Source organism: Carcharhinus amblyrhynchos, chromosome 8, assembly GCF_965287045.1.
Source record: "Carcharhinus amblyrhynchos chromosome 8, sCarAmb.v2.hapA, whole genome shotgun sequence".
Classification (NCBI taxonomy): Eukaryota; Metazoa; Chordata; class Chondrichthyes; order Carcharhiniformes; family Carcharhinidae; genus Carcharhinus; species Carcharhinus amblyrhynchos.
Genome location: NC_137331.1, coordinates 42,233,790 through 42,247,486, shown reverse-complemented (window position 1 = coordinate 42,247,486; position 13,697 = coordinate 42,233,790). Strand labels below are relative to the sequence as shown.

Below are 13,697 nucleotides of genomic sequence, written 5' to 3'. Positions count from 1 at the left end.
GTTAATTGGACTCTTGTACACGGCGAACCTTTCAGACCATTCAGCGATGTCACCTATTCAATTCAAACACTGAAAAGCCTTTTCCTCTTCACAAAGGCACTGACTTTACAAATTGTAATGTTTCTTGCAAGGCAAATCAGTTGAAGGTTTCCCAGCAAGCAGAAACATGCACAGAGAGGTTACCTTTCTTTTAGTTGTCAGTTCTTACTGGAGCAGGTCAGGAAAATCCCCAGACTCGAACCTTGTTAGGAATTTTAAACAGCTGAGACTATTGTTTGAAGAGTGCGGAGATTTACTGATCGAAAGCCACTGGAACTGTCTTTTAGCAAACGAATCAATTTAGTGAGTCACTCATCCAAAGTCCCTGCTCTCTCTTCTCATGATGAATAGCAACGAGTTTCCATTTCATTACATTGATAAGCATAAAAGAAGACAGCTAACAAGCTATCAGAAATTCTGTGTTCACTCAGCTTTATGGTGGAAGGGGCAGTTGTGTAATTATGTGCTCCTGATGTTCCTAAGGGTGGGGGTCTTGTGGCGCAGTGGGGTTAGTATCCTCTCCCTCTGAGCCAGAAGCTCCAGGTTCAAGTCCCACCCCAGGACTTGATGATCAAGGAAAGTGTGTCCATAATGTGGCCAAACACATTAAATGTCAACTGCAAAATCCTTCCAATGGGCGATAGGAGTGGGAGAGATTATTGGTCAGCCGTGAGCTGGAAAGTAAGTTGGAGCCTCTACCATCTCTGTCCATGGCTCCTGACTAGAACATGCATGGGAAATGCGTGTTGCCCCCAAATGGACTGCGACACAATTTTCCTAGAAGAGCTATTTTTCAAACTGGTTAATTCTTGTACAGTATTTCATTGCCACTTTATTTCTGCCGTGCTAAGGGATGTTTATAAACTTGGACCAAGACGCTGACGGATGTTTAGATTTTCTAGAGTTTTTGATTCAATATATCCCGGATAACCCGGTGGACACAAGCCACAGAGACATTGCTACTCTGTAATTATACACATGGAGATTTTCAAACCACATGGAAGGCCCCGACTGTGAAATAGGCGACAATACAGAAGTTCAAACAGAAAGCAACTTCAACAGTTACAAAGTCTGCTAAAGGAAGTGTGATTGACTGGGTGGAATTATCTGCAGATATTTTATTGCCAAATATATTCCCCAGTTAAGGGAAAGTGAGATAAGTACAAGAGGGAGAGCTGAACAGAAGGTCACGTTGATGGGGTAAGATAAAGAGGGTTAGGAAGAAGCATTTGTGAAGCAAATCAACCAGCTCGGAGCAGTTGGGTCGAATGGCCTCTTTTTTGTGCACAGCATTCTCTGACCTATGGGTATTTCAACATCATCCAATATTTCTGTTCATTTTGTTACAGGGTCCAGCTGGTCAGAAAGGAGAGAGAGGACCGAGGGTAAGTTCTGGATGACTGACTTTCAACAATAAATTATTCTAATTGTGTGAATTTTAGCAGAATTACCCAGTTTAAAAGCTTTATTTCCATATTGTTTGGTAGAATGCAGTATTTGACCAGCAGTGTGTAAACACTGACTAACACCAAAGGCAGCAAGGTAGTAGTTTGAAAATTGCTGTGGCAGAATGTTATACAATGCTGGAAATGCTTTATTGCTTTTGTTTGTTGAAGCTTTTAATCTTGTACTCATCAGGACAATCATGAGAATACCAAAATACCAATGTCAGGGAAAAGAACAACATTATCTATATGAGAAGAGAGTGCTAATTGGTTTGGCAAGTGGACTCTGATTGGTAGACAGGTTGCAAAGGCGAATGCACTGGTTAATGGTGCGTGACACATAGTTGCCAAGAATTGTTCGAAAATTTAAATCGGCATCTTGTCTCTGATTGGCCAAGGCATTGCCCTGAGGAATGAACCAGTGAATGACTGTCACTTGTTCTGTTTAGCTGAGACAGGTGCAATGTGTGTACCTGTCCTTTCTGGCTGCAAAGGACAGATCATCAACTTGCAAATCCTTTCGACACCCGTCAATGGGGAGATTCCGGGTCAGCCATGTGATGGAGAGGATGGTGGAACCTCCACCATCACTATCTATTGCTCCAGATTACAACATGCATGGAAAAGCATGCCACAGCAATCTGGACTCCCTGTGTGAATTCTAATGCACCCATCCCTTTAAACGTCACAAGGAAATGCGAATTGCATCTTAACAATTGCCAATTATTCTTCTGATAAGACAGTGGCTGCTCACAGCATTCTTTTGTGACCGTCCAGTATCGTCTCCTGGCCATATGCAGGTTGGTAATGGAGACTCCCCCCAGCATTTACTTCAAAAAAAACCTCTTCTTTTGCGATTGCTTTTTAACACAATTCTTGTTTTTTAACAATAGGGGATGTAAAAAAAAAATGAAGCAAAAACATCTAATGTTTAAAAATAGCACAGAGAAAGAATGTTGAGAAAAAGAAACTGCTTCTTTTATTCCTTTCCTGGTTGCCAGGTGTTGCAACAATGTTATCATCATCAAATCCCTACAATACAGAAGTAGGCCATTTGGCCCATCAAGTCTGTACCGACCACAATCCCACCCAGGCCCTTTCCCCATAACCCCATTTACCCCAGCTGGTCCCCCAGTACTGAGGGTCAATTTAGCATGGCCAATCCACCTAGCCCACGCATCTTTGGACTGTGGGAGGAAACTGGAGCACCTGGAGAAAACCCACACAGACACGGGGAGAATGTGCAAACTCCACACAGACAGTGAACCAAGTCGGGAATCAAATCTGGGTCTCTGGAGCTGTGAGGCAGAAGTGCTAACCCACTGTGCCACCATGCTGCCCTCACATTTCCTGGTTGCCAGGCATTACAACATTGTTAATACACTTGCAAATATTTCCTTTTTGTAATTTTAAGTGTGGAGATTGATGGATTTTTGTTCAATGAGATTATTAAGGGTGGCAGCAGGAAATCCTGCCCACCGCCAACAACGCCCCCCCCCCCCCCCCCCAACCCCCCAGCATGGGGACAGCTCTGATATCTTCCACACATCCCCCTGTGTCAGGTTGAAATATTGAGCTGGATTGAAAGTAAAAAGGGAAAGAGAAAGTGTAAAACTTCCTGTAAGTGTAAAACTTAGTGTTTTGTAGTTTTTCTATGTTGTGCTGTAGTTTTTCTAAGTTCTATACCCTAGTAGGTAGGGATATGATTGGCACAACTTGTGGGCCGAAGGGCCTGTTTGTGCTGTAGTTTTCCTACGTTCTAAAACAGACTGTTAAAGTTGCCATTCCAAGGTGGGCTATGGGAGGTGCAGTGGGGGAGGTAGGGTGAATGGGAGCATCAGCTATCGATCTTTCCCGGGGGATGGGGGCTTGGGGGAACAGGAAGAGCAGGGGGAACATTACCCTTTCACCTGGCTAGCTCTGCCAGATGTTGTGGCGTGCAGTACACCCTGGGGATGCAGAAATTCATTCCAGAAGTATAAAAGCTGACTCTGTTATTAGTGGAAGCTCCTTGAGCAGTTAAATCTTGGCCACTGATAGTAAGATAATCTCGATTGCCAGGAGTATAACAGGAGATTGAAAGTGACCCAACTACATATGTTTCCTAGTTTATTAAATTCTGTGTGTGTGTGTGTGTGTGTGTGTGTGTGTGTGTGTGTGTGTGTGTGTGTGTGTGTGTGTGAACGCATGTGACTGTGAACCAGCAGTGACCATCGCCACAAAGTGGCACAGACAGTTGGGACTGCCTTGACCTATTTATAGCCAGCTTGGCCACGTCATGAGGAGGTTCTCCACCACCCCCTGCTTCTCACACGGTGCTCGAAGTTCAGGAGTGTGGGGCTGAATGCCAACCAAAAAGAGAGATTTATCAGAAAACTGAGAAGGGGCATGCAGCCCAATTAGAGTTTCATTTGTGTTCCACTGGCTTCACAAGGCCCCAAAAGCTGCAGCTTAGGAATCCGTCCACCAATGCTGTGTACGGGATTGCTGTGTACAACAGCTTCCTCCCCAGGTCTCCGATGGTCTGGGGGAAGACTGTCTCATAGAGACACCTCCACCGCCAGATGACAATAAAGCACGCCAGAGAGCGTTCAGTAGAAGCCCATCCAGGAAACCCCTCTGCCCTGTGCTAAAGGGGGGCATTTCCATGAGGTGGCTCAGATTGTGGGAGGGGACTTAACGTAAATGTATCACTGTAGGGTCTGACAGCAGAGGGTCTGTGAGTCTGTGTGTGCACATGTGTACATGTGTGTGAGTGTGCGTGTTCTTGACATGTGCATTTCCAATGTGACTGATAGGAGAAGGCTATGAATAAAGCCACAAAGAGATACATCATTAGGCCAGGTGAACTGCTCTGAGCACTTCCTCCTCATTGTGGATACTCAGTAGAAAATCCTCTGAACCTGAGAACAAACTCAATAGCTCCAACTGAAACTGCCCGATTGCAGTAAACGTTTCAAAGTTATGGCATCCATATTAAGCCAACAACAGTTTGCATTTATATAGCATCTTTCATGTAGCAAACCATTCAAAAGTGTGTCACAGGAGCGATTAGCGAATAAAATTTGTCACAGAGCCACATATTGGGATACAGCTGACCAGAAGCTGGGTCAAAGAGGTCAGTTTGAAGGAGCTTCTTAAAGGAAGACAGGGAGCTGGAGAAGGGAATGGAATTCGCCTACTAGTCTCAGCAGCTCAGGCAGAGGCATGGTGGTATTGTCACTGGACTAGTAATCTAGACACCCAGAGCGTGATCTGGGGAACTGCGTTTGAATCCCACCACGGCAGATGGTGAAATTTGAATTCAATAAAAATTTGGAATTAAAAGTCTAATCATGACCGTGAAACCATTGTCAATTGTTGTAAAAACCCATCTGGTTCATTAATGATCTTTAGGGAAGGAAATCTGCCGTCCTGACCTGGTCTGGCCTACATGTGACTGCACAGCCACTCTCAAATGCCCTCAGAAAGGGAGGACAGATGGGGATGGGCAATAAATGCTGGCCCAGCCAGCGACGCCCACATCTCATGAAATGGATTTAAAAAAAGCTACAGCCACTGATAGTGAGCCAAAGACAGGGGAAATGTGAAAGACACCAAAATTAGGACAGCACAAGACCTTGGAGAGTTATCGGGCTGGAGGAGGTTAGAGGAAACAATGTGGCCTTGCAAGTTGTGCAGCAATCTGAAATTTCCCGCAAAGAGCTCACACAAGTCGCCATGCTGCTTGCAAAGTTGAGCATGGAAATGTAAAAAGTCCAGGCACTTAAACAAATCACCCATGGATTACAGAAGAGCTGATACATCACTCTTGAACTGTTGATGGTCTGAAAGTACAACACTTCAACAAGATTTATTTAAAATCCATATCAAATATATGCTCTTTATATGTCCTTTGTGAGGCTGTTTTGAAAACAGGTTGATAAAGAGGGTCAGTTGCACTTGGCTACGAATGGTTTTGGGATTTGGAAAAGATACGTTTTTCATGGATAAACTTGTAATACAAATGTATTGTATTCCAAAGATTTAACATCATTGCATTTTTTTCCCATTCCTCTGTGGCTTCATTACATTATATTGCACAAAAAGGCTTTTACATAAAAAAAGGAACCGATGCTGAACATGTGAAGGCAATTAAACAGCGTCACATCAGACTGCAGATCAGCACGCGGAGATGACCCCACAGGGAAAAGTTTCCCTCTCAAGCAGAGAGTTTATTAAAACTTCACATTTAACAAGGTCCCCCAAAGCTCCATGGTGAACTTTCGGGAATTGAGTTTCCACTTTGGGCGCAGCCAGTGATTCCGACGCTCATTGCACCCTTTTTGAAAACTCATTTACAAATCTGCCCTTGATCAGGCCAATCCGGCCAAGTTTTAAAGTGTAGTTTTAAAAAAAAGGTTTTGCTTTAAGAAATACTCTGTGGTACATTTAAGAGCATTAACTTGGTAAAGGCAGCTGAAAATGGGTTTGCCACGTGAAATAAAAGTCTTGATCCATCATCTGTGACCTGATTTTAAATAACTTGAAATAAAAGCAAATTACTGCAGACGCTGGAAATCTGAAATAAAAACAGAAAGTGTTGGAAATTCTCAGCAGGTCTGGCAGTATCTGTGGAGAGAGGAACGGCGTTAACTTTTCTGTATGGCCGCGTCTGCAAGCTCTGAAGAAGTCATATAGATTCAAAAAATTAACTCCATTCCTCTCTCTCCACAGATGCTGCCAGACCTCCTTCTGTTTTCATTTTAAATTTCTGAAAATGACTTTCTTCAGTAAGAGTCATCATAGAATCCCACAGTGCAGAAGGCCATTCAGCCCATCGAGTCTGCACTAACAATAATCCCACCCAGGCCCTGTCCCCGAAACCTCACATATTTAACCTGCTAATCCCTCTAACATACACACCCCAGGCCATTAAGGGGCAATTTAGCATGGCCAATCAACCTAACCTGCCCATTTTCAGACTGTGGTTCAGAAACAGGAGCAGACACGGGGAGAATGTGCAAACTCCGTACAGACAGTGACGCAAGCCGGGAATCAAACTCAGGTCCCTGGAGCTGTGAAGCAGCAGTGCTAACCAGTGTGCCACCATGCCACCCATAAATAAGTTGAGATACGGTAGGCAGTTCCTCAGTAAATTAAAAAAGCATTCAAAATTTATTTATCCTCGCGCCCAGAAGATCCAATGTTATTTTTGAAGCCCCATGAATAGATGTAACTAGTAGAAATTCCCAAGGTTATTAATGTGGTGGCACAGTGGTTAGCACCGCTGCCTTACAGCATCAGGAACCCGGGTTCAATTCTGGCCTTGGGTCACTGTCTGTGTGGAGTTTGCGCATTCTCCTCGTGTCTGCATGGGTTTCCTCTGGGTGTGCCAGAATTGAACCCGGGTCGCTGGTGCTGTGAGGCAGTAATGCTAACCACTGTGCCATCATGCCACTGGTTAATTCCTTAACTAACTCAGTACTATCACCCTGGTACCTAAGAAAAACCAAGCAGCGTGTCTTAATGACTATTGGCCGGTGGCTCTGATATTCATCATTATGAAGTGCTTCGAAAGGCTAGTCATGGCACCGATTAATTCCAGCCTCCCAGACTACCTGGATCTACTACAGTTTGCCTACCACCGTAACGGGTCCACAGCAAATGCCATCTCACTGGCCCTGCACTCAACCCTGGAACACCTAAATAACAAGGACACCTATGTCAGACTCCTATTTATTGACTACAGCTCAGCCTTCAACACCATTATTCCCACAAACTCTTCTCCAAATTTGACACATCCCTCTGCGACTGGACCCTGAACTTCCTAACCCACAGATCACAATCAGTAAGGCCACAACACCTCCTCCATGATCATCCTCAACACCGGTACCTCACAAAGCTGTGTTCTCAGCCCCTACTATACTCTTGATACACCTATGAGTATGTGGCCAAATTCCCCTCTAATTTGATTTTTAAGTTTGCTGATGATACCACCGTCACAGGTTGGATCTCAAACAGTGATGAGACAGAGTACAGCAATGAGATAGAGAATCTGGTGAACTGGTGTGGCAACAATAATCTCTCCCTCAATGTCAACAAAATGAAGGAGATTGTCATCAACTTCAGGAAGCGTAAAGGAGAACATGTCCCTGTCTACATCGATGGTGATGAAGTGGAAATGGTTGCGAGCTTCAAGTTTTTGGATGTCCAGATCACCAACAACCTGTCCTGGTCCCCCCATGCTGACACTATAGATAAGAAAGTCCACCAACACCTCTACTTTCTCAGAAGACTAAGGAAATTTGGCATGTCAGCTACGACTCTCACCAACTTTTACAGATGCACCATAGAAAGCATTCTTTCTGGTTGTATCACAACTTGATATGGCTCCTGCTCTGCCCAAGACCACAAGGAACTACAAAAAGTTGTGAATATAGCCCAATCCATCATGGAAACCAGCCTCCCATCCATTGATTCTGTCTAAACTTTCTGCTGCCTTGGCAAAGCAGCCAAAATACTCTGGTTATTCTCTCTTCCACTTGCTTCTGTCATGAGAAAGATACAGAAGTCTGAGGTCACGTACCAACCGACTCGAGAACAACTTCTTCCCTGCTGCTTTTGAATGGACCTACCTCACATTAAGTTGACCTTTCTCTACATCTTAGCTTTGACTGTAACACCACATTCTGCACTCTCTCCTTTCCTTCTCTATGAATGATATACTTTGTCCAGCACACAAGAAACAATACTTTTCACTGTATACTAACTACTACATGTGACAATAGTAAATCAAATCAAAGATTAACCATCGTAAGTGAACTGAGCACCGGAACTGACTTAACTCACTATCCCCCCCCAGTCTGACATGACTATACCCCCTGATCTAAATAGTCACCCCCAGCTCCAACCTAGCCATACTGAATTGCTGCACAACTTGCAAGGTTTCCTATAATCTCCTCCAGCCCAATAACTCTCCAAGATCTCTGTACTGCCCTTGGTGTCTTGTGCATCTCCCCTTCCTTCAGACCTTACTAGCCTGGACCCAACCCAACTAGCCCTTCTCCCACCCGACTGCTCAACTGTCTTGATTCCATTACTCCTGCCCCCACCACCACCCCCCCATCACCTGATAATCTCCATCCCTTGATAGTCACTCACCCACACTCTCTCACTCACGTACAGACTCGAAAACTTTAACAAACTTACCTGAAAACAGCAGCTAATGTCATGAGAAGGATGGAGATGTGGTTGTCTGTCTATTCCTGCGCTTGATGGTCTTTCTTGTGGACGTCTGCGTTGACGATCCATACGTCAGCTTGGAACGCAAGACCCGGCCATAACATTGGACAAGGATTGGGTCAGAAAAACAATGGCAGGCAGCATCACCTCTGGACCACCTGGGATAGTGTGTTTAAAAACAGGCGTAAACCAAATCACAAAATCTTGCATTGTGCTCAGTGCACCTCACACCTGAAATTCACTGAATTCGTTTTTAAAAATCCATTTGTGGGACATGGGCATTGCTGGCTGGGCAGTATTTATTGCCCACCCCTAGTTGCCCTTGTTCAGAGAGCAGTTGGGAGTCAATCACATTGCTGTGGCTCTGGAGTCATGTGTAGCCAGACCAAGTAAGACAGCAGATTTCCTTCCCTAAAGGAACCAAATGGGTTTTTCCGACAATTGGCAATGGTTTCACGATCATCGGTTGATTCTTAATTCCAGATTTTTTTATTGTATTCAAATTCCACCATCTGACATGGCAGGATTTGAACCCGGGTCCCCAGAACATTAGCTGAGTTTCTGGATTACTAGCCCAGCAATAATACCAGTAGGCCATGGCCTTCTCTTACACTGGTAATAATATCAGCATCAGGATCAAAAAAACCCAATGTAACTAATGGTTTGAATTTTAATGTCTGGATTGTGTTTAATATTATTGCTGATCATTGAAAGCACATTCTAATCAATGGTATTGTTTGCTTTCTCCAGGGCGACACCCAGCCACAAAGTGCCGTTCGAATGATTGCTCACCAAGTGTGTGAACAGCTAATCCAGAGTGAGTGATTCTCCAAAGACTTTCTGTCAAGCTAATTCCAAAACCTCCGTCTAATAGGTGTAATTCTGATTTTTAATGGATGATTGCACTACCAGAAGGAGTGCAGAGAAGGTTCAGCAGGATGTTGCCTGGTCTCGAGGGTGTTGGCTATGAGGATAGGTTGAATAAACTAGAATTGTTTTTACTGGAAAGATGGAGGCTGAAGGGAGACCTGATAGACGTCTACAAGATTATGAGAGGCACAGACAGGGTAGATAGCCTGGGTAGACAGACTTTTGAATGGACCTACCTCGCATTAAGTTGATCTTTCTCTACATCTTAGCTTTGGGTGTTCTGGTTTCTGATTATTTAGATCAGGGGGTATAGTCATGTCAGATTGGGGGGACAGTGAGTTAAGTCAGTTCCGGTGCTCAGTTCACTTACGATGTTTAATCTTTGATTTGATTCGATTTACTATTGTCACATGTAGTAGTTAGTGTACGTGAAAAGTATTATTTCTTGTGTGCTGTACAAAGTATATCATTCATAGAGAAGGAAGGGAAAGAGTGCAGAATGTAGTGTTACAGTCAAAGCCTCGGGTGTTCTGGTTTCCTCCCACAGTCCAAAGATGTGTAGGTCAGGCTGATGGGCCATGCCAAATTGTCCCTTAGTGTCAGGGGGATTAACAGAGTTAATATGTGGGGTTATGGGGTAAAGACACGGGTGAGATTGTGGTTGGTACAGACTCGATGGGCCAATTGACCTCCTTCGCCACTTTAGGGATTCTGGGATTCTTCAAACTCTCCTGTTAATTATTTATTAAAATATTAGAATGGATGAAAAATGGCTATTTAACAGAGAGTCAAACATCATCCAATCAGGTAAGGAAGTATCAGTCTGCTTTTCCATTGGCTGTGGGAAAGTGGGTGCCCCGTGATAGGTCTAATGGTCGTCAATGGCAGGAGCACAGGGGCGGAGCTGTGGGAGATCATGTGATGAAATCTCCAGGAATACATCCAAGTAGAGTTGGCAACACCAGCTGATGAAGATATAGGAGCCATTTGGCCTATCGTGTCTGCTCCACCATTCGATCATGGGTGACATGTCTCTCAACCCCATTCTCCCGCCTTTTTCCAGTAATCTTTGATCCCCTTATCAATCATATTCTAACTATCTATCTCACGTTCAAGTCCAAGAGAAAGATAATATCTATGTTAATGTGGGGCCTCGGCATATCATTAAATATTCAGAAGTGATTCACACACAATGAAGTCCAGTGGATACAGCGAAGTCCTGGGCAGTGAGGCCTGGCTCTTCATGGAACCTTCACTTGGATTTCCCTGGCCAGGAACGCAGCTGGTGACAGAGCCTGATCCCTGGAGCCTCTCCCCACCACGTCCTCCCCTTTTTAATGCTGTTTCTGGTGGGTTACCATGTGGAAACCTAAGATTCTGGTCAGTGAGAAGGGTAGAATTGTTGGTGGGAGAATGATGGAGTTTGCGATGATGGGAGTGGGAGGTCCAGATGGGCAGAGAGGCGGTGGTGGGTTATTTGAGGACTGAAGATGACAGCTCTAGACTTCCCAGCATTGAGTGGAGGTATGGACTGGAGGCAGGTCAAGCAGCCTGACAGATCCCGAGGCCATTGGAGGATTGGGAGATAGAATTGGGTGTTGTCAGCATGCGTAATGCCTTGGAGACATTGCGGTCCAGAAGGAGGCCTCTTCACTCATTGAGTCCATTTCATCAATGTGGAAGCTGAACCCATGACAGTGTCACTGAGGAACAACATGTAATTGAGGAAGAGAAGCTGCAGATGGTAGTATAGTGGTTCTCTCACTGTGCTAATAATCCAAAGGCCCAGCTAATGGCTCAGGCACGGGTTCAAATCCCACCACAGTAGTTGGTGGAATGTAAATTCAATTAATTAATAAAAAACTGGAATTGAAAGCTAGTCTCAGTAATAGTGACCATGAAACTATCATCAATTGTAAAAACCCATCTGATTCATTATGACCCTTAGGGAAGAACATCTGCTGTCCTTACCTGCTCTGGCCTATATAGAATCGTAGAATTCCTACAGTGCGGAAGGAGGCCATTCAGCCCACCGAGTCTGCACCGACCACAATCCCAGCTAGGCCCTATCCCCATAATGCCACATATTTACCCTGCTAATCCCCCCTGACACTAGGATCAATTTAGCACGGCCAATCAATCTAACCTGACATCTTTGGAGTGTGGGAAGAAACCAGAGCACCTGGAGGAAACCCACACAGACATGGGAAGAATGTACAAACTCCACACAGTGATCCAAGGCTGGAATTGAACCCGGGTCTCTGGTGCTGTGAGGCAGCAGTGCTAACCACTCTGAGACTCCAGAGCCACAGTGATGTGGCTGACTCTTAAATGCCCCTCTGAAATGGCTGGGAAGCCACTCAGTACAAGGGCAACAAATGAAGAATGGAACCTACCGGGGGAGGGGCATTGCACTGAGTGGAGAGGGAGGAGGATAATAGTATGGTTAACAAAGTTAAAGATGATGCAGTGAGGGATGTCACTCTGTAATTGAGACTGAGGTGAGAATGAGGAAAATTAATGTCTGAATGGGGTAGGTGACTCAGGAGATGGGGGGGGGGGTTATTGGTTCACAAATCACTACAAATTATCAATGATGTGGAGATGCCAGCCTGAATCATCAGAGCAGCACTCCGAAAGCTTGTGATTCCAAATAAACCTGTTAGACTTGAACATGGTGTTGTGAGACTTCTTACTGTACAAATGATCAAGTTCAGGGTAAAGCAAGCAAATAGAAAAACAGAGCGATTGCATTAAACCAATGTAGCTGTAAGCACATGATAAACATGGGAGGAAAAGTAATAGGAGAATACGCTGATGGGGTGAGAAGAAATTGGATGGGAGGGGGTTTGTATGGAGCAGAAATACCAGTAAGGACCAGTTGGACTGAATGGCCTGTTTCCATGCTGTAAATACCATATGACAGTCATGTCTCAATCATGTATATTTTTACATTAACTGTATATGTGGTTCTAGTGACTGAAGGTTGGGGATTGTGAAATATTGATGTCAATATTATTTTTGAACTTCTGGACCAGACTGGGGAGAGTATGTCTTTGGAATAAAATGTTCCATTCTGAAGACATTGTAATCTGTGTGTGTGTGTGTGTGTGGCTACAGTGGCACCAATACTAATATTTGTCTATTTCTGTTTCCTTAGGCCACCTGTCCAGGTACAACTCCATCCTCAACCACATTCCCAGCAACTCAGTTCAAGTGCGGCCGGCTCCAGGACCTCCTGGAGAACCTGGCCGTGATGGTCCTGCAGGTCCACCGGGAGAACAAGGACCTCAGGGCCGACCAGGATTTCCCGGAAACCCGGGCAGCCCCGGCAGGCCAGGAGAGAGAGGTAATAATATGAATGCTATCTCATAGATACATTCAATACCGAAGGAGGCCGTTGGGCCCACTCGTGGCTTTGCCATCACTTTGAACGAGTTATGTAATTAGCCTGTTGCTCATGTCCCTGAAAACCTTACCTCTATTCAATTCCCTTTTGGAAATTACTATTGTATCTTTCTCCACTAACCCTTTAGGCAGCACATTCCAGATCACAACTTGCTGCATCATTTGTTTTATTCGTGTGTGCAATGTGGGTGGTGGGGGCAAGGACAGCAGTTGTTGCCCGTTTCTAATTGCCCCTTGAGAAGCTGGCTGTGAATCTCTGCAGTCCATGCAGTGTAGGTACACCCACATTGCTGTTAAATTGTGTTTGATGTATTATTGTTATATATATTAGTAGATAGTGAAAAGTATTGTATCTTGTGCGCTCTACAGACAAAGCACAGGAAAGGAATTCCAGGATTTTGACCCAGCAATAGTGAAGGGGCGCGGTATATCACAGTGCCAGGGACCCAGGTTCGATTCCTGGCTTGAGTCACTGTCTGTGCGGCGTCTGCTCCGGTTTCCTCCTACACTCCAAAGATGTGCTGGTTAAGTGTGTTGGCCGTGCTAAATTTTCCCTTCGTGTACCCGAACAGGTGCTGGAGTGTGGTGACTAAGAGATGTTCACAGTAACTTCATTGCAGTGTTAATGAAAGCCTACTCGTGACACTAATAAATAAACTTTATTCCCAATGTCAGGATGGTGAGTGGCTCGGAGGGGAACTTGCAGGTGAT

At 44.7% G+C, this 13,697-nt stretch overlaps 1 protein-coding gene across 7 annotated transcripts in view; it reads left to right on the top strand.

Annotated features, from left to right (window-relative positions):
* The window catches only part of col14a1a (collagen, type XIV, alpha 1a), a 209,903-nt gene that overhangs the window by 182,808 nt on the left and 13,398 nt on the right, over window positions 1-13,697 (top strand). For 6 of the 7 annotated variants that reach the window (XM_080193948.1, XM_080193945.1, XM_080193944.1 and 3 more), the window contains 3 exons: window positions 1,389-1,424; window positions 9,459-9,525; window positions 12,739-12,927. In XM_080193948.1, coding sequence (XP_080050074.1) covers window positions 1,389-1,424; window positions 9,459-9,525; window positions 12,739-12,927 — 292 coding nt within the window. Of the gene's footprint in view, window positions 1-1,388; window positions 1,425-9,458; window positions 9,526-12,738; window positions 12,928-13,697 lie in introns of those variants that run through there. The other variant, XM_080193949.1, reaches the window with a different exon arrangement.